Raw genomic sequence first — 22,500 nt, 5'->3', positions numbered from 1 at the left:
ACAGCCAAATGGACTTTGCTGTTTTAGTTCCAATGAAACAATAGAACATACATACTCATATAGTAGTACAGTTGGCACAGTACAGTAAACTGACAGTTAATATTTAAACATTTAACATGTGACATTTCTAACAATTTTGAACAGAAATAGTTCATGCACATTCAGATAAATTTTGGCCGGGGGTTGGGCTGTATATATGCACACTAATTGACTGAAAGAGCACGCACTTGGCGTGATGATGTCATGTTATCCATGGAAAAATGTATTTTTAGACCATATGATTTGCCTGAGCGGCTAGGAGACCCCGAGAGTAACAAGCGGTTGCCTTGTTGCCTTTTCATTAAGAACAATAAATTCGTTTTTAGTATAAGTTTGCTGGTTTCAAGAAATGTAATGCCGAGCGCATATCATTATGTCAAGATAATGGCACTAGCATTTACTTTAAGAATATTTTTCAACATACCGTATTTCCTTGAATTGGCGCAGGGAATATAGTATTCGCACGTCTAGAATTACTGCCGGGTCAAACTCGTTTCTCAAAATAATTAACGCACGCTTGGCCTTATCGCCGGTTCATTATTAAAGCCGGATCAAATTCGTTTCGCAATATATTAATTTTATTATCGTATGTCTAAAATTTTCGCCGGGTCAAACTCGTTTCGCAAAATATTTAACATATGTCTAGAACTTCCGCCGGGTCAAATTCGTTATGTCACGAGTGACGCTTCACCTGTCCTCATTTTCAAAATGGAGGAAGCTGATTTCAGTAGTTTGCAATCGCACAAAGGAAAAAAGATAAAGAGCTATTCAGTAGGATTTAAGGTCCAAGCTATTGAATACCGGTACAGTATGCTAAAAAGAACAGTAAAGCAGCTATGTTTTATTAATATACCGTAGCTGCGTGCGTCAAATACGGTATGAGTCATTAAATGACTCCCGCCTCCTGGTGGTAGAGGGCGCTAGTGATCCTTCTTGCGACTTCCGGTACTGCAGAAGAAGTGACAACACGCAGCAACAGATCGTCTTTTTTTTCCTCTCGCCTGAACTTTTAACATGGAGCATTACATACCGGTATCTAAAATAAAACAGTTTTCTAAACTGGACTTTCAATCGAAGCAGGAGGTAATAATTAAATGAATATCTCCATCGAGACAGAGAGACTTTTAAAACTGAAGAAAGAAAATAAGTTATCAATGCTTTTGGTCAGAAGGAGCTGCAAATGGACTCCATTTATAAGTACAGGTAAGACCATAATAACGTTTTTTTTTAATTAAATGTGCTTTTCATGATGGTATGCTTACATCACACTCAAAGCGCACGCCTAAATTTACCGCATTCCTTTTGGTAAACGCCGGAGTGAGAAGAGGTTTTAAAATAATTAGCGCATGAACGGCCATCCCGCAGGCTTCCAGTAAACGCCGGAGTGACAGGAGGTTTTAAATTAATTAGCGCCCCTGCGGCTATTCAAGGAAATACGGTATTGAGCAAAAAGGTCTCTTTTTTTTTCTACCAAGAAAAGTGCACTTGTTATTAGTGAGAATATACTTATGTTAAAGGCCTACTGAAATTATTATTTTTTATTTAAACGGGAATAGCAGATCCATTCTATGTGTCATACTTGATCATTTCGCGATATTGCCATATTTTTGCTGAAAGGATTTAGTAGAGAACATCGACGATAAAGTTCGCAACTTTTGCTCGCTGATAAAAAAAGCCTTGCCTGTACCGGAAGTAGCGTGACGTCACAGGAGCTAGTATTCCTCACAATTCCCCGTTGTTTACAATGGAGCGAGAGATTCGGAGCGACAAAGCGACGATTACCCCATTAATTTGAGCGAGGATGAAAGATTCGTAGATGAGGAACGTTACAGTGAAGGACTCGAGAGGCAGTGATGGACGTTTTTTTTTCCGCTCTGACCGTAACTTAGGTACAAGCTGGCTCATTGGATTCCACACTCTCTCCTTTTTCTATTGTGGATCACGGATTTGTATTTTAAACCACCTCGGATACTATATCCTCTTGAAAATGAGAGTCGAGCACGCGAAATGGACATTTAAAGTGACTTTTATCTCCACGACAATACATCGGTGACACACTTAGCTACTGAGCTAACGTGATAGCATCGTTCTCAAATGAAGATAGAAACAAAAGAAATAAACCCCTGACTGGAAGGATAGACAGAAGATCAACAATACTATTAAACCATGTACATGTAACTACACGGTTAAAAATTCTCAGCCTGGTAAGGCTTAACTATGCTGTTGCTAACGACGCTAAGGCTAATTTAGCAACTTAGCAACCGGACCTCACAGAACTATGATAAAAACATTAGCGCTCCACCTACGCCAGCCAGCCCTCATCTTCCCATCAACAGCCGTGCTCACCTGCGTTCCAGCGATCGACGGCGCGACGAAGGACTTCATCCGTGGGTTTGGCGGCGAGCATCGGCTAGGCGTAGTAAGTAGTCCTTGTTGTGTTGCTGTAAGTATTGTACTTAGCCGCTAATACACCGATCGATCCCACCTACGACGTTCTTCTTTGCAGCCTCCATTGTTCATTAAACAAATTGCAAAAGATTCACCAACACAGATGTCCAGAATACTGTGGAATTTTGTCGAAGAAAACAAGAGGTTTCTGTATCGGGTCCGATGGGGTCCAACCACTTCCGTGGATTTTGTGACGTCACGCGCATAAATCATATCCAAAGGAGTTTTTCAACCGGAAGTGTGGCGGGAATTTTAAAATTGCACTTTATAAGCTAACCTGTGTTGCAATATTAAGATTTCATCATTGATATATAAACTATCAGACTGCGTGGTCGGTAGTAGTGGCTTTCAGTAGGCCTTTAAGGTATTTTGGGGTTCATTGAGGTTAGCTAATTTGACTTGTTTTGGAAAGTCTTGACAAGTCGAATTTTCTTGTTCTATTGGCAGTTTGCTTAGTTCAAATAAAATACCCCTCATTTTTGTATTTTTTTTCCTTGTTTTTGAACACTGACTTTTTGCAGTGTACAGTTCTATTTGCATTATGTCCTGTGGGGAAAAAAAAAAAAGCAGGAGCTGAGCAAATTGGAAAAAAAAATGTGGCTATAATCTGCTGTGACCCTTTGACCTCCGTACAGAAAGGCAGGCCTACATTTCCGTGTGTGGTGGCTGTGAGGGTGGGCTTCCACAACAAATGAAGGTGCTTGCAGCGTATAAAGAAGATTTACACCGCTCACTGTGGATTGTTATCGATCGCAGTATTCACAGAGAGAGCTGCTGGGTTTTTATGTATTCATTTATGCCGCTGCCATATGTTGGCCCCACGTTTAACCCCCAAGAGCGGTTTTCCCTTTGACTAAAATTAGAGCGACGTTTATACTTTTGGACGCTCCTCCCCAATATTTACCATCAAACATTCCTGGGCTTCTCTCGCTGGGATAAGAAACATGAAATTTGCGGCGCGCGCGGTCGGGAGGGCAGGAGGTTATCAAAGCAAGCGAGGAGGCCAAAGAAGACCAGGGAACAGGTGACGTCGTGGCATGCCGGCCAAGGAGGAAGTAGAGAGGAAGGGGTTCCCTGGTGCCGAGTGGGCCAGTTAGTAATAATGACAGCTTTTTCCTCTGAAGACGGGAAACTCGTCCTGTCTCGTCCAAACCGCACGGTCGCCACAAGGACACACACACACACACACACACACACACGTCTTATTTTAAAACACCCCTCATGCATATTAGCGGGATTAGAGGTTTGAGGCTGCGTCGCATGGTCCAAACCAGAGCACGGGCGAGCGCGACGGGAACTCTGGAAGCGAGAGAGAGAGAGAGAGAGCGAGCGAGCGCGGCAGGGCCCCGCGCCGCGTTGACAGTTATATTTCCCTGCTGGGGGAAAAAGTCACTTACTCCAATTGGCACGGCGCTCCGGTGTGTAACTCACTCGGCGAGCGCCCGGAGGCCCGCGGGCTGCAGTGATTAATGAGGAGGAAATAGAAATATAGGAATTGACTGATTAAAACAATGAGTGGGATGGAGCGAGGGGACGGGGGGGCGTGGGGGGGTTTAATGCTACAGAGTCTGCTGCCATGCGCCCGCCCGCCGTAAAACACATTGCCCCGCGTTATTAGTGCTGGGACGCTGCCTAACGCTCTCTAGTCCATCATTCTTCACCCGCTGCTTTCATCTCCTGTCAGCTGCACAACAAAAGGCTGGAGGTATAAAACCGATGAAGGACGGCGTGACTTCATTAGTCCCCTAACCCAAAGGACATTTATGTAAGCAGTTGGTCTTCTTAGAGCATGTGAAAGTCACACCTCAAGCAAACTTTTTTACACTGCACACCAAATCGGATTTTTTTGGCCAGTCTAAAGGCTCCAAAGTGCTTCAGATCTGGGGCCGTATTTATCAAGCTTCTTAGATTTACTCCTAAGAAGTCTGCTAAGAGTTGACTTAAAGGCCTACTGAAATGAAATTGTTTTATTTAAACGGGAATAGCAGATCCATTCTATGTGTCATACTTGATCATTTCGCGATATTGCCATATTTTTGCTGAAAGGATTTAGTAGAGAACTGATAAAAAAAGCCTTGCCTGTACCGGAAGTAGCGTGACGTCACAGGAGCTAGTATTCCTCACAATTCCCCGTTGTTTACAACGGAGCGAGAGAGATTCGGACCGAGAAAGCGACGATTACCCCATTAATTTGAGCGAGGATGAAAGATTCGTAGATGAGGAACGTTACAGGGAAGGACTTGAGAGGCAGTGATGGACGTATCTTTTTTCGCTCTGACCGTAACTTAGGTACAAGCTGGCTCATTGGATTCCACACTCTCTCCTTTTTCTATTGTGGATCACAGATTTGTGTTTTAAACCACCTCGGATACTATATCCTCTTGAAAATGAGAGTCGAGAACGCGAAATGGACATTTAAAGTGACTGAACATGTAAATACATGATTAATAATATTCAGCTTTGCAAAGCTAAAAAAAATAGAAGCTAACCTAGCAACGTAGCCAATGTGATAGCATCAGTCTCAAATGCGGATAGAAACTAAATTAAAAAAAACCCTGACTGGATGGATAGACAGAAGATCAAAAATACTATTAAACCATGAACATGTAAATACAAGATTAATAATATTCAGCTTTTCAAAGCTAAAAAAAATAGAAGCTAACCTAGCTATGTAGCCAACGTGATAGCATAGCAGTCTCAAATGCAGATAGAAACTAAATTAAAAAAAAACCTGACTGGAAGGATAGACAGAAGATCAAAAATACTATTTAACCATGAACATGTAAATACACGATTAATAATATTCAGCTTGGCGAAGCTAAAAAAACAGAAGCTAACTTAGATGCGGCGGCGGGCTTACTCACTGTAGTGCGTCTGCTATCCTGCTCAAAACACAACACAACCTCCTGGTGTTGGTGTTGCTGTAGTCCGCCGCTCCACCGATCGCACCTCCAACTTTCTTATTTGCAGTCTCCATTGTCCATTAAACAAATTGCAAAAGATTCACCAACACAGATGTCCAGAATACTGTGGAATTTTGTCGAAGAAAACAGAGGTATTTGAATTGGGTCCAAACACTTCCCTTGCCCTCGTGACGTCACGCGCATACGTCATCATACCGCGACGTTTTCAAGCGGAAGTTTCCTGGGAATTTTAAAATTGCACTTTATAAGTTAACCCGGCCGTATTGGCATGTGTTGCAATGTTAAGATTTCATCATTGATATATAAACTATCAGACTGCGTGGTCGGTAGTAGTGGCTTTCAGTAGGCCTTTAAGAGTAAATAAATTATTCGCTAAAAGCTGCACTTAAAAGTTAGTTATCAAGCGTCTTACTCACACTTTCAGCGAAGTGTAGGACTGAATCTTAAAGGCCTACTGAAAGCCACTACTACCGACCACGCAGTCTGATAGTTTATATATCAATGATGAAATCTTAACATTGCAACACATGCCAATACGGCCGGGTTAACTTATAAAGTGCAATTTTAAAATTCCCGCCACACTTCCGGTTGAAAAACTCCTTTGGATATGATTTATGCGCGTGACGTCACAAAATCCACGGAAGTGGTTGGACCCCATCAGACCCGATACAAAAACCTCTTGTTTTGTTCGACAAAATTTCACTTTATTCTGGACATCTGTGTTGGTGAATCTTTTGCAATTTGTTTAATGAACAATGGAGGCTGCAAAGAAGAACGTTGTAGGTGGGATCGGTGTATTAGCGGCTGAGTACAATACTTACAGCAACACAACAAGGACTACTTACTACGCCTAGCCGATGCTTGCCGCCAAACCCACGGATGAAGTCCTTCGTCGCGCCGTAGATCGCTTCGAACGCAGGTGAGCACGGCTGTTGATGGGAAGATGAGGGCTGGCTGGCGTAGGTGGAGCGCTAATGTTTTTAGCATAGTTCTGTGAGGTCCGGTTGCTAAGTTGCTAAATTAGCCTTAGCGTCGTTAGCAACAGCATTGTTAAGCCTTACCAGGCTGAGAATTTCTAACCGTGTAGTTACATGTACATGGTTTAATAGTATTGTTGATCTTCTGTCTATCCTTCCAGTCAGGGGTTTATTTCTTTTGTTTCTATCTTCATTTGAGAACGATGCTATCACGTTAGCTCAGTAGCTAAGTGTGTCACCGATGTATTGTCTTGGAGATAAAAGTCACTTTAAATGTCCATTTTGCGTTCCCGACTCTCATTTTCAAGAGGATATAGTATCCGAGGTGGTTTAAAATACAAATCCGTGATCCACAATAGAAAAAGGAGAGAGTGTGGAATCCAATGAGCCAGCTTGTACCTAAGTTACGGTCAGAGCGAAAAAAGATACGTCCATCACTGCCTCTCTAGTCCTTCACTGTAACGTTCCTTATCTACGAATCTTTCATCCTCGCTCAAATTAATGGGGTAATCGTCGCTTTGTCGCTCCAAATCTCTCTCGCTCCATTGTAAACAAAGGAAAATTGTGAGGAATACTAGCTCCTGTGACGTCACGCTACTTCCGGTACAGGCAAGGCTTTTTTTATCAGCGAGCAAAAGTTGCGAACTTTATCGTCGATTTTCTCTACTAAATCCTTTCAGCAAAAATATGGCAATATCGCGAAATGATCAAGTATGACACATAGAATGGATCTGCTATTCCCGTTTAAATAAAAAAATTTCATTTCAGTAGGCCTTTAAGAGTCACACTCAGAGCTGAATTACGACATTACTATGTGCCGTAAACGGAATTTTAGGTGACGTCATTTCTGTGTCCATAGAAATGACCAATCACGGAAGGGAATCCCTTGTCTACGAATAAAGAAATATCTTAGAAATATTTAAGTGGACAATGGGAGTGTATATTTTGACACTAAACTACAAAATAATACAAAACAAACAATATTGGCAATGAATCAAAAATAAATGTTTCCTTTTTGTTGCACCTTTCCTGCTTCCTGCTCCCAGACCGTAGTCAAAGAGGCAGGGGAGACACTTCTCCAGGGCCGATGTATGCTCGGGGCAACACCCTTCACTTTACCCAGCAGTGGGTCTCCACAGCGGACGACTTTAGGGTGAATGATGAGTCCGGCGATTAGTTGCAAATCTTGCTTTATTGATTGCTTGTACACAGCCAATCCAACACAAAACAAACTAGTCCCCGCCTGCACTCACGCTACCGCTCCCTCTCTTCTCTCGCCCACACACTCACTGACGTCACTCACCTCACATGCTGTCACCTATTAAAGGGCCACACACATACGCTACTCTCATAACATTTTCTTTCCAATTCATTAATTAGGCAACTAATTTGAAACTGGTGTGGGTGGCTCTACATATACTAGCCCACTGCAGCCACATGCAGAAATCAACAAGGAATCGAAAATGATTAAATCTGTGACAAAAATAATACCCGCTCTGTCTAAACGATACCGTTTGATCAGCTGCTCGTCATCAAACAAAGCCAGGACATCCTTCTGCTCCCTGAACGTTCGCGCACGTCTCTCTCGCCTCAGTGCCATCCCCCGCTGGCAACTCCTAACCACTTAAGACACCTCTGAAGGTCTCTTAAATATCGTGGAGAGTAGGAGTGATTCTTAGACTTAAGAAAGTTGATAAATAGCTTTTATTCTTAAGTTTGAGAGTAGGACTAAATTTCGCAAATTCTCAGGACTTAAGTGTAAAATGGCACTCTAAGACGCTTGATGAATACGGCCCCTGATCTTCTTGCATCGGATTCAGGCCACATCTGGAGGTAGTCCGATTGGAATCGGATCTTTTCAAGTGGGACTTCAGTCTAAACGGCAATGTGACCTGAATGTGACTTTCTTTGTTTTCACTTCATCGAACTGCGCATACACAGCAAAAACTGAAATCTAAGTAAGATGAAATATCTCACATAAGGGTGATATTTGCTTATTTTCTGTATGATAAGATAATTCTTCTCACTAAGCAGATTTTATGTTAGAGTGTTTTACTTGTTTTAAGGGTTTTGGTCCTAAATGATCTCAGTAAGATATTACAGCTTGTTGCTGAGATTTGATGACCTACACTACCGTTCAAAAGTTTGGGGTCACCCAAACAATTTTGTGGAATAGCCTTCATTTCTAAGAACAAGAATAGACTGTCGAGTTTCAGATGAAAGTTCTCTTTTTCTGGCCTTTTTGAGCAATTAATTGACCCCACAAATGTGATGTTCCAGAAACTCAATCTGCTCAAAGGAAGGTCAGTTTTGTAGCTTCTGTAACGAGCTAAACTGTTTTCAGATGTGTGAACATGATTGCACAAGGGTTTTCTAATCATCAATTAGCCTTCCGAGCCAATGAGCAAACACATTGTACCATTAGAACACTGGAGTGATAGTTGCTGGAAATGGGCCTCTATACACCTATGTAGATATTGCACCAAAAACCAGACATTTGCAGCTAGAATAGTCATTTACCACATTAGCAATGTATAGAGTGTATTTCTTTAAAGTTAAGACTAGTTTAAAGTTATCTTCATTGAAAAGTGCAGTGCTTTTCCTTCAAAAATAAGGACATTTCAATGTGACCCCAAACTTTTGAACGGTAGTGTATATTGAGTAAAATATGCTTGAAACTAGGGCCTGTGCGCGTTTATACTGGAGTCGGATAAAAATCCTATTTTACAGTCAGCTGGAAAAAAATCCGATTTCGAAAAATCCGATTTGGGAAGCTTTGGCCTGGAGTGTAAACGTAATCTAAGTGTGTCCTGCTTTCCACACAGTTCCACTTGGTTTCTTTGTTTGTTTTATGGAGATACAGGTGGTACCTCCGTTTTTGTTAGTCATCCATTCCGAAAAATGTCAAGGGGAACACTAAAACAAAACCAGACAATTTGTTCCCATAGAAAATCATGTCAATCCAATGAATCCGTTACAGGGGCCCAAAAATATTAACACAAACCACATTTTATAGAGATCAATTATAGTTTTATATGCAGAAAATAATGACAAATACATAAATAAACGAGTGAAATAATGGAGGAAGAGGAAAAGGGAGAACCACGAGGACTTCTTTCCTGAATTCAACAGTGTTTGTCATTTTCTCTATCAAAGTGGCAAATGCAACTTTCTTTGGCCACGTGGTGGCTTGTTTTCAAAGTCATACCCAACTAGAAAAGCACGCAGAAAGCACATACCTACCCCAGGACCTATAGCCCAACAGTAAAGAATCCTTTAAAAAATCCTGAATCCAGACGATGCATTTTCGGCCGGTGCGACTTACACCCCGGAGCAACTTATAGTCCGAAAAATACGGTAGTTTATTAGAGGCAATGTTTGGTCATAGGGTATCCTATGACCAAACATTGCCTTTAATAAACTAGTCCAGAAAATTGTTGGCGAACATATTTGCCTGAAAAAAAAAAAGTAGGGCGTTGGAAAACCTAGGTGTCCTTCCCAGGTGTTCCAACGTACCCTGTCATTGTGAGACAATTGAGAGAATAGTCCACCAAAAAATAGAGATGTCCGACGATCGGACGATAAATGCTTTAAAATGTAATATCTGAAATTATCGGTATCGTTTTTTTTATTATCGGTATCGTTTTTTTTTTTTGTTTGTTTTGTTTTTTAATTAAATCAACATAAAAAACACAAGATACACTTACAATTAGTGCATCAACCCAAAAAACCTCCCTCTCCCATTCACACTCATTCACACAAAAGGGTTGTTTCTTTCTGTTATTAATATTCTGGTTCCTACATTATATATCAATATATATCAATACAGTCTGCAGTCTTTGTGGAAAATATTGGACACAGTGTGTTGTCAAGCTTGTGAGATGTGATGCAGATGTGGGCCACCGTGACACTATTGTTCATTTCTAATTTTTTTATTAATTTTTATTAATGTTTTTAATGATAATATCAATGAGTTGTTTTTTTTAGTCACTGCTATTTTGAAATTATTACTAATATTGATGCTGTTGTCGATAATGTTCATTTTTTGTTTCACTACATTTGTATTGTTCCGTGACATGTTTGTGTGTCCTCAATTGCTCTCAATTGCTCTGTTTGTTGTTATTCTTAACGTTGCTGGGACGGGTTTAGTTTTGGAATTGGATTGCATTATTGTGGTATTGTTGTGTATTGTTTTGTTGATTGATTAATAAATTCATTAAAAAAAAAAAAAAAAAATACAGCCTTCAAGGGATACAGTCCGTAAGCACACATGATTGTGCGTGCTGCTGCTCCACTAATAGTACTAACCTTTAACAGTTAATTTTACTCATTTTCATTAATCACTAGTTTCTATGTAACTGTTTTTATATTGTTTTCTTTTTTATTCAAGAAAATGTTTTTAATTTATTTATCTTATTTTATTATTATTTTTTAAAAAGGACCTTATCTTCACCATACCTGGTTGTCCAAATTAGGCACAATAATGTGTTAATTCCATGACTGTATATATCGGTATCGGTTGATATCGGTAATTAAGAGTTGGACAATATCGGAATACCGGCAAAAAGCCATTATCGGACATCCCTACCAAAAAACCAATACATTTCCCTATCATGGTTTATGGATCCCGATTGTACCGGCCAACCAAACTGCACAAGATCATCCAAGTTGATGAAGATGATCTGACAGACAATCTTGTCCCCCCCTGCTAGGTCTGATGATTCCGGTCTTCTGCGTGGTGGAGCAGTCAGATGGAGGCATCCAAGCAGACGTATGCGATGGAAGGGAAGAGCATGCGGAGTTCGTCCTAGTGCGGAAGGACATCCTCTTCTCCCAGCTGGTGGAGACGGCGCTGCTGGCCCTCGGCTACTCTCACAGCTCAGCCGCACAAGCCCACGGTCAGTCTTACACCGACCATCTTACTTTTACCAGGTTGGCAGAGGATGTATGAAACTGAAGTGTCACAAATAAAGGGGAGTGATTTGGGACACTGTCCTGTCACTGACAGTTTGTACACACACTACGACTACTATAACAACCATATGCGTATGATGTGGAGGGTTAGGACTAAAGATGTTATGTTATCGGCCGATAAATGCTTTAAAATGTAATATCGGAAATGATCGGTATCGTTTCAAAAAGTAACATTTATGACTTTTTAAAACCTTAAAGGCACTTCCTGTGCGTGCCGGCCCAGTCACATAATATCTACGGCTTTTCACACACACAAGTGAATGCAAGGCATACTTGATCAACAGCCATACAGGTCACACTGAGGGTGGCCGTATAAACAACTTTAACACTGTTACAAATATGCGCCACACTGTGAACCCACACCAAACAAGAATGACAAACACATTTCGGGAGAACATCCGCACCGTAACACAACATAAACACAACAGAACAAATAACCAGAACCCCTTGCAGCACTAACTCTTCCGGGACGCTATAATATACACCCCCCGCTACCCCTAAACCCCCCCCCCCGACCCCCACCTTAACCTCCTCATGCTCTCTCAGGGAGAGCATGTCCCAAATTCCAAGCTGCTGTTTTGAGGCATGTTAAAAAAAAATAATGCACTTTGTGACTTCAATAATAAATATGGCAGTGCCATGTTGGCATTTTTTTACATAACTTGAGTTGATTTATTTTGGAAAACCTTGTTACATTGTTTAATGCATCACAACAAAGTTAGGCATAATAATGTGTTAATTCCATGACTGTATATATCGGTATCGGTTGACATCGGAATCGGTAATTAAGAGTTGGACAATATCGGAATATCAGATATCGGCAGAAAAGCCATTATCGGACATCTCTAGTCAGTACAGTAGAATGTTCAAAGGGACTTGCTGGAAACTTTGAGAAAAAGAGGAACGGAAAGAACATTTTGAAAATCAAGACTACATTTCCTGCAATTAGTTGCATTTTCTACATTATAGTTTACCTTTGGATTTAGGCCTCCCCGCCCTACAATACAAGACGTCAATACAATATGTATCCTACACTGGTAAAAAAAAGAAAATAAAAAAAAAAGACGTATGGACGCACTTCCCCTTTTGCCGCAGTAGTCAACAAAACAACTTGTAAACCCTGCAGTGAATGTAAGACAGTGTACTGTTACAGTGAATGTAAGACACTGCACAGTTACAGTGAATGTAAGTCAGCATACTGTTACAGTGAATGTAAGACAGTGTACTGTTACAGTGAATGTAAGTCAGCATACTGTTACAGTGAATGTAAGACAGCATACTGTTACAGTGAATGTAAGACAGTGTACTGTTACAGTGAATGTAAGACAGTGTACTGTTACAGTGAATGTAAGACAGCATACTGTTACAGTGAATGTAAGACAGTGTACTGTTACAGTGAATCTAAGACACTGCACAGTTACAGTGAATCTAAGACACTGTACTGTTACAGTGAATGTAAGTCAGCATACTGTTACAGTGAATGTAAGACAGTGTACTGTTACAGTGAATGTAAGACAGCGTACTGTTACAGTGAATGTAAGACAGTGTACTGTTACAGTGAATGTAAGACAGTGTACTGTTACAGTGAATGTAAGACAGTGTACTGTTACAGTCAATGTAAGACAGTGTACTGTTACAGTGAATGTAAGGCAGTGTACTGTTACAGTCAATGTAAGTCAGCATACTGTTACAGTGAATCTAAGACAGTGTACTGTTACAGTCAAGGTAAGTCAGCATACTGTTACAGTGAATCTAAGACAGTGTACTGTTACAGTCAAGGTAAGTCAGCATACTGTTACAGTGAATCTAAGACAGTGTACTGTTACAGTGAATCTAAGACACTGTACTGTTAGTCAATGTAAGTCAGCATACTGTTACAGTGAATGTAAGACAGTGTACTGTTACAGTGAATGTAAGACAGTGTATTGTTACAGTGAATGTAAGGCAGCGTACTGTTACAGTGAATGTAAGACAGTGTATTGTTACAGTGAATGTAAGGCAGCGTACTGTTACAGTGAATGTAAGACAGTGTACTGTTACAGTGAATGTAAGACAGTGTACTGCTACAGTGAATGTAAGACAGTGTACTGTTACAGTGAATCTAAGACACTGTACTGTTAGTCAATGTAAGTCAGCATACTGTTACAGTGAATGTAAGACAGTGTATTGTTACAGTGAATGTAAGGCAGCGTACTGTTACAGTGAATGTAAGACAGTGTACTGCTACAGTGAATGTAAGACAGTGTACTGTTACAGTGAATGTAAGGCAGTGTACTGTTACAGTGAATGTAAGACAGCATACTGTTACAGTCAATGTAAGACAGTGTACTGTTACAGTGAATGTAAGGCAGTGTACTGTTACAGTCAATGTAAGTCAGCATACTGTTACAGTGAATCTAAGACAGTGTACTGTTACAGTCAAGGTAAGTCAGCATACTGTTACAGTGAATCTAAGACAGTGTACTGTTACAGTCAAGGTAAGTCAGCATACTGTTACAGTGAATCTAAGACAGTGTACTGTTACAGTGAATCTAAGACACTGTACTGTTAGTCAATGTAAGTCAGCATACTGTTACAGTGAATGTAAGACAGTGTACTGTTACAGTGAATGTAAGACAGTGTATTGTTACAGTGAATGTAAGGCAGCGTACTGTTACAGTGAATGTAAGACAGTGTATTGTTACAGTGAATGTAAGGCAGCGTACTGTTACAGTGAATGTAAGACAGTGTACTGTTACAGTGAATGTAAGACAGTGTACTGCTACAGTGAATGTAAGACAGTGTACTGTTACAGTGAATCTAAGACACTGTACTGTTAGTCAATGTAAGTCAGCATACTGTTACAGTGAATGTAAGACAGTGTATTGTTACAGTGAATGTAAGGCAGCGTACTGTTACAGTGAATGTAAGACAGTGTACTGCTACAGTGAATGTAAGACAGTGTACTGTTACAGTGAATGTAAGACAGTGTACTGTTACAGTGAATGTAAGACAGTGTACTGCTACAGTGAATGTAAGACAGTGTACTGTTACAGTGAATCTAAGACACTGTACTGTTAGTCAATGTAAGTCAGCATACTGTTACAGTGAATATAAGACAGTGTATTGTTACAGTGAATGTAAGGCAGCGTACTGTTACAGTGAATGTAAGACAGTGTACTGTTACAGTGAATGTAAGACAGTGTACTGCTACAGTGAATGTAAGACAGTGTACTGTTACAGTGAATCTAAGACACTGTACTGTTAGTCAATGTAAGTCAGCATACTGTTACAGTGAATGTAAGACAGTGTATTGTTACAGTGAATGTAAGGCAGCGTACTGTTACAGTGAATGTAAGACAGTGTACTGCTACAGTGAATGTAAGACAGTGTACTGTTACAGTGAATGTAAGACAGTGTACTGTTACAGTGAATGTAAGACAGTGTACTGCTACAGTGAATGTAAGACAGTGTACTGCTACAGTGAATGTAAGACAGTGTACTGCTACAGTGAATGTAAGACAGTGTACTGTTACAGTGAATGTAAGACAGTGTACTGCTACAGTGAATGTAAGACAGTGTACTGTTACAGTGAATGTAAGACAGTGTACTGTTACAGTGAATGTAAGACAGTGTATTGTTACAGTGAATGTAAGACAGTGTACTGTTACAGTGAATGTAAGACAGTGTACTGTTACAGTGAATGTAAGACAGTGTACTGCTACAGTGAATGTAAGACAGTGTACTGTTACAGTGAATTTAAAACAGTGTACTAATACAGTGAATGTAAGACAGTGTACTGCTACAGTGAATGTAAGACAGTGTACTGTTACATTGAATGTAAGACAGTGTACTGTTACAGTGAATGTAAGACAGTGTACTGTTACATTGAATGTAAGACAGTGTACTGTTACAGTGAATGTAAGACAGTGTACTGCTACAGTGAATGTAAGACAGTGTACTGCTACAGTGAATGTAAGACAGTGTACTGTTACAGTGAATGTAAGACAGTGTACTGCTACAGTGAATGTAAGACAGTGTACTGCTACAGTGAATGTAAGACAGTGTACTGCTACAGTGAATGTAAGACAGTGTACTGCTACAGTGAATGTAAGACAGACACGGTATTGTGTTGTAGTTTCAGTCAGCAGTGTTTAGAGCATAAACACTGCACTGTGAGAGTGGAAGTGAGCACAGGAATGTTTCACAAACACAATTAGGCATCAAACTGAGCCTGCAAAGACACAACAAAGAGCTGGAGGGATTGTGTGCGTCAAGAATGTGTGAGAACCATAAAGAAGCAACGTCCAAAGTGTGGCACATGTTAGTCATCAGGACCAGGCTGTGACATGGACTCCTGTCCCGTTCTGTCTGAAGACACACAAGCAAGCGACACTAAGCAGTTAGAGCAAAGACATCTGCCATCTGTTTGGAATTTTAACCGGACTCTTTGTGCGTGTGTCATCGGCCGCCGGTCCAGTTCCATTTTCGGGAAAGCGTAAATACACGCACATGCTGTTTGTAACGCGCGGGAGATTACATGTGATTGAGTTTGTCGTTTACTTCCCCACTCATAAACACGCTGCTGAAGGTAATTCCTTTTTTACGGCCTCAAGGCCAGCGGACTCTTATCAGGCCTGCAGCCCACCTGGACACAGAGGACCGTGGACTCCATAAAGTCTGTCAGCCAAGCTAACCCGCTGTAGATTTAGGGTAAGTTTACCACATAACAATCTCGTCAAAGGAAAGGTTGCTTCTTTGATTTACAGAATCAAATTTCTCACAACTGAAACTACAAACCCCGTTTCCATATGAGTTGGGAAATGGTGTTAGATGTAAATATAAACGGAATACAATGATTTGAAAATCCTTTTCAACCCATATTCAGTTGAATATGCTACAAAGACAACATATTTGATGTTCAAACTCATAAACCTTTTTTTTTTTTGTTGCAAATAATAATTAACTTAGAATTTCATGGCTGCAACACGTGCCAAAGTAGTTGGGAAAGGGCATGTTCACCACTGTGTTACATGGCCTTTCCTTTTAACAACACTCAGTAAAGGTTTGGGAACTGAGGAGACACATTTTTGAAGCTTCTCAGGTGGAATTCTTTCCCATTCTTGCTTGATGTACAGCTTAAGTTGTTCAACAGTCCGGGGGTCTCCCTTGTGCTATTTTTGGCTTCATAATGCGCCACACATTTTCAATGGGAGACAGGTCTGGACTACAGGCAGGCCAGTCTAGTACCCGCACTATTTTACTATGAAGCCACGTTGATGTAACACGTGGCTTGGCATTGTCTTGCTGAAATAAGCAGGGGCGTCCATGGTAACGTTGCTTGGATGGCAACATATGTTGCTCCAAAAGCTGTATGTACCTTTCAGCATTAATGGCACCTTCACAGATGTGTAAGTTACCCATGTCTTGGGCACTAATACACCCCCATACCATCACACATGCTGGCTTTTACACTTTAAGCCTATAACAATCCGAATGGTTCTTTTCCTCTTTGGTCCGGAGGACACGACGTCCACAGTTTCCAAAAACAATTTGAAATGTGGACTCGTCAGACCACAGAACACTTTTCCACTTTGTATCAGTCCATCTTAGATGAGCTCAGGCCCAGCGAAGCCAACGGCGTTTATGGGTGTTGTTGATAAACGGTTTTCGCCTTGCATAGGAAAGTTTTAACTTGTACTTACAGATGTAGCGACCAACTGTAGTTACTGACAGTGGGTTTCTGAAGTGTTCCTGAGCCCATGTGGTGATATCCTTTACACACTGATGTCGCTTGTTGATGCAGTACAGCCTGAGGGATGGAAGGTCACGGGCTTAGCTGCTTACATGCAGTGATTTCTCCAGATTCTCTGAACCCTTTGATGATATTACGGAGCGTAGATGGTGAAATCCCTAAATTCCTTGCAATAGCTGGTTGAGAAAGGTTTTTCTTAAACTGTTCAACAATTTGCTCACGCATTTGTTGACAAAGTGGTGACCCTCGCCCCATCCTTGTTTGTGAATGGCTGAGCATCTCATGGAATCTACTTTTATACCCAATCATGGCACCCACCTGTTCCCAATTTGCCTGTTCACCTGTGGGATGTTCCAAATAAGTGTTTGATGAGCATTCCTCAACTTTATCAGTATTTATTGCCACCTTTCCCAACTTCTTTGTCACGTGTTGCTGGCATCAAATTCTAAAGTTAATGATTATTTGCAACAAAAAAAAAGTTGATCAGTTTGAACATCAAATATGTTGTCTTTGTAGCATATTCAACTGAATATGGGTTGAAAATGATTTGCAAATCATTGTATTCTGTTTATATTTACATCTAACACAATTTCTTAACTCATATGGAAACAGGGTTTGTAGCTTTAGTAGGCACTGCAAGGTAAAGCGCTACAAGGCAGGGTACTACAAAGCTAGGCGATACAAACCAAGGCACCACAACACAAAGCACTACAAGACTAGGCACTACAAGCTTGGTGCTACAACACAAGGCGCTACAACGTATGGCACTACAAGGCAAGGTGCTACAAATCTAGGTGCTACAAAGCTCGGCGATACAACACATGGTGCTACAAGGCTAGGCAAAACAAGGCAAGGCGCCACAACACAAGGCGCTACAACGCGTGACGCTAAAACGCATGGCACTACAACACATGACGTTACAAGGCTAGGCGATACTACACAAGGTGCCACAAGGCTAGGTGCTACAACACATGGCGCTACGAGGCAACGGGATACAAAACTAGGCACTACAACACAAGGCGCTACAAGGCTAGGCGATACAAATTTAGGTGCTACAAAGCTCGGCGATACAACACATGGTGCTACAAGGCTAGGCAAAACAAGGCAAGGCGCCACAACACAAGGCGCTACAACGCGTGACGCTAAAACGCATGGCACTACAACACATGACGTTACAAGGCTAGGCGATACTACACAAGGTGCCACAAGGCTAGGTGCTACAACACATGGCGCTACGAGGCAACGGGATACAAAACTAGGCACTACAACACAAGATGCTACAAGGCTAGGTGCTACAACACATGGCGCTACGAGGCAACGGGATACAAAACTAGGCACTGCAACACAAGATGCTACAAGGCTAGGTGCTACAACACATGGCGCTACGAGGCAACGGGATACAAAACTAGGCACTACAACACAAGGCGCTACAAGGCTAGGCGATACTACACAAGATGCTACAAGGCTAGGTGCTACAACACATGGCGCTACGAGGCAACGGGATACAAAACTAGGCACTACAACACAAGGCGCTACAAGGCTAGGCGATACTACACAAGATGCTACAAGGCTAGGTGCTACAACACATGGCGCTACGAGGCAACGGGATACAAAACTAGGCACTACAACACAAGGCGCTACAAGGCTAGGCGATACAAATTTAGGTGCTACAAAGCTCGGCGATACAACACATGGTGCTACAAGGCTAGGCAAAACAAGGCAAGGCGCCACAACACAAGGCGCTACAACGCGTGACGCTAAAACGCATGGCACTACAACACATGACGTTACAAGGCTAGGCGATACTACACAAGGTGCCACAAGGCTAGGTGCTACAACACATGGCGCTACGAGGCAACGGGATACAAAACTAGGCACTACAACACAAGATGCTACAAGGCTAGGTGCTACAACACATGGCGCTACGAGGCAACGGGATACAAAACTAGGCACTGCAACACAAGATGCTACAAGGCTAGGTGCTACAACACATGGCGCTACAAGGCAACGGGATACAAAACTAGGCACTACAACACAAGGCGCTACAAGGCTAGGTGCTACAACACATGGCGCCACAAGGCTAGGTGCTACAACACATGGCGCTACGAGGCAACGGGATACAAAACTAGGCACTACAACACAAAATGCTACAAGGCTAGGTGCTACAACACATGGCGCTACGAGGCAACGGAATACAAAACTAGGCACTACAACACAAGGCGCCACAAGGCTAGGTGCTACAACACAAGGGGCTACAAAGCTAGGGGCCATAAAGCTAGGCGATAACGCATGTGTGCTACAAGACAATGTGCTACAAGGCTACAGACAAAACCACAGTTTGTGCTTTTAATTTATATTCCAGCAACACTGTACTAAACCACACAAACAACCAAACTAGATTTTGACCCACTTCTATGGTGGAAGAACAATGAGCCCATATATCATCTTACTGCCAAGTTAGCCAGGCTGGGGGGGGGGGGGGAGAAAAGTTAATCTGAGGCTGAGTTGACTTGAAACTGTTTAATGTTGCACTTTTTATATGTAGAAGAAAAGTTGTGTCATTTTATTTAATCTGAGCAACAACTTGAGGCAGTTTAATGTTGATTAAAGTGGACCCCGACTTAAACAAGTTGAAAAACGTATTGGGGTGTTACCATTTAGTGGTCAATTGTACGGAATATGTACTGTACTGTGCAATCTACTAATAAAAGTCTCAATCAATCAATCAATCAAAAAAAGCCCTTTATACTACCGTTCAAAAGTTTGGGGTCACCCAAACAATTTTGTGGAATAGCCTTCATTTCTAAGAACAAGAATAGACTGTCGAGTTTCAGATGAAAGTTCTCTTTTTCTGGCCATTTTGAGCGTTTAATTGACCCCACAAATGTGATGCTCCAGAAACTCAATCTGCTCAAAGGCAGGTCAGTTTTGTAGCTTTTGTAACGAGCTAAACTGTTTTCAGATGTGTGAACATGATTGCACAAGGGTTTTCTAATCATCAATTAGCCTTCTGAGCCAATGAGCAAACACATTGTACCATTAGAACACTGGAGTGATAGTTGCTGGAAATGGGCCTCTATACACCTATGTAGATATTGCACCAAAAAGCAGACATTTGCAGCTAGAATAGTCATTTACCACATTAGCAATGTATAGAGTGTATTTCTTTCAAGTTAAGACTAGTTTAAAGTTATCTTCATTGAAAAGTACAGTGCTTTTCCTTCAAAAATAAGGACATTTCAAAACTTTTGAACGGTAGTGTATATGTAGAAAGGTTTTGTTAAGAAACCATTCCGAGCCTTATCTTATTTAGTTTTTATTGTATATATGTTGAGCACATTAACCCTGGCAATGGACCCTGTGTGTATATGTATGTTATGCCATTGTTTACAAATTTGGTAAATAAATAACCAAAAAATGTATATTTTGTTGTTACTGTACGAAAATGAACCGAACCGTGACCTCTAAACCGAGGTACGTAGCGAACCGACATTTTTGTGTACCGTTACACCCCTAGTGGAAACATAGACATCCAAATGAACGCTTTTAATGCGAGTGGACGAATAGACACTTTAAGGGCAGACACACACAAACACACACGCGGGTAAACTTGATTTAACCTAAGCAAAGCTGCGTTGAGAAATAGTGTGCAGTCATGCGGCGTCGCAGACAAAAAAGACGCACCTCCCTCCCGGGCTTCTCTCTAATGAATACTTTTTGTTTTTTAAAACAACCATTTATGTTAACTGAATAATTTCTGGCTGAAATTATACATTTTTCCCTCTGCGGTCCACGACCAAAATTACACAGAGCCCCTGCTATTTTTGCCCTGTTTGAATTGTGTCCTGCATTCTTGCGTCCCAGTGGTGTATTTAAAGTCCCGGCCGAGGACCACGGCCATTCTTTAATTAGCCCAGGCCGGCAATTAAGTGGGAGATATTGTTTATTTCAATTATAAGGGTCTGAAGGCTTTTATAGCACGGACGGGCGCAGACGTGTACTTTATGGCTTTAAGTCGGCGAACAGCGAACGGCGGTCGGCATTGTTGCAGTGCCACGTCTGACGGGTCACTGCGGCACCAAGGACACTGGACTTTCGACTTGGACGCAGCTTCCCGCAGTCTCACCGTGGGCTCTTTTGACCGTCGCTTTCTTATTTACATTGCATAGGAACACTTCACTAATGTTTGACGCACTTGGTTGAAATATTCATGAACAATACGTAGACTTACCAATCCACAAGTGGCACTTTTTTTGCAAGTCAGGGCTTTTTTTTTTTTTTGAAGGGGGGGTTCCAAAATGTAACTGGCATAGACTATAACAAAATGTAGACTGCAGAGGACTAAGGCTCTCGGAATGTTACAGGAGATGAAGATTAAAAAAACAACATGTTGTAACTAGAGATGGCCGACAAATGCTTTAAAGTATCGGAAATTATCGGTATCGTTTTTTTTTTATTATCAGTATCGTTTTTTTTTGTTTTTGTTTTTTAATTAAATCAACATAAAAAACACAAGATACACTTACAATTAGTGCACCAACCCAAAAAACCTCCCTCCCCCATTTACACCCAATCACACAAAAGGGTTATTTCTTTCTGTTATTAATATTCTGCTTCCTACATTATATATCAATATATATCAATACAGTCTGCAAGGGATACAGTCCGTAAGCACACATGATTGTGCGTGCTGCTGGTCCACTAATAGTACTAACCTTTAACAGTTAATTTTACTCATTTTCATTAATTACTAGTTTCTATGTAACTGTTTTTTATATTGTTTTACTTTCTTTTTTATTCAAGAAAATGTTTTTAATTTATTTATCTTATTTTATTAATTTTTAAAAAAAGGACCTTATCTTCACCATACCTGGTTGTCCAAATTAGTAGAGATGTCCGATAATATCGGTCTGCCGATATTATCGGCCGATAAATGCGTTTAAAATGTCATATCGGAAATTATCGGTATCAGTTTTTTTATTATCAGTATCGTTTTATTTTTTTTATTAAATCAACATAAAAAACACAAGATACACTTACAATGAGTGCACCAACCCAAAAAACCTCCCTCCCCCATTCACACTCATTCACACAAAAGGGTTGTTTCTTTCTGTTATTAATATTCTGCTTCCTACATTATATATCAATATATATCAATAGAGTCTGCAAGGGATACAGTCCGTAAGCACACATGATTGTGCGTGCTGCTGGTCCACTAATAATACTAACCTTTAACAGTTAATTTTACAAATTTTCATTAATTACTAGTTTCTATGTAACTGTTTTTATATTGTTTTACTTTCTTTTTTATTCAAGAAAATGTTTTTATTTTATTTGATTCATTTTTTAAAAAAGTACCTTATCTTCACCATACCTGGTTGTCCAAATTAGGCATAATAATGTG

The 22,500-nt window shown here is 40.9% G+C and overlaps 1 protein-coding gene across 2 annotated transcripts in view; it reads left to right on the top strand.

Annotated features, from left to right (window-relative positions):
• satb2 (SATB homeobox 2) overlaps positions 1-22,500 on the top strand; it is a 124,144-nt gene that overhangs the window by 27,914 nt on the left and 73,730 nt on the right. For both annotated transcript variants that reach the window (XM_062061623.1, XM_062061620.1), the window contains exon 3: positions 11,101-11,286. In XM_062061623.1, the coding sequence (XP_061917607.1) occupies positions 11,101-11,286 (186 nt within the window). The remainder of the gene's footprint in view (positions 1-11,100; positions 11,287-22,500) is intronic.

This window comes from Entelurus aequoreus, linkage group LG10 (assembly GCF_033978785.1).
Source record: "Entelurus aequoreus isolate RoL-2023_Sb linkage group LG10, RoL_Eaeq_v1.1, whole genome shotgun sequence".
Classification (NCBI taxonomy): Eukaryota; Metazoa; Chordata; class Actinopteri; order Syngnathiformes; family Syngnathidae; genus Entelurus; species Entelurus aequoreus.
The sequence above is the reverse complement of the archived record's forward strand: the minus strand, read 5'-3'. Positions and strand labels throughout refer to the sequence as shown.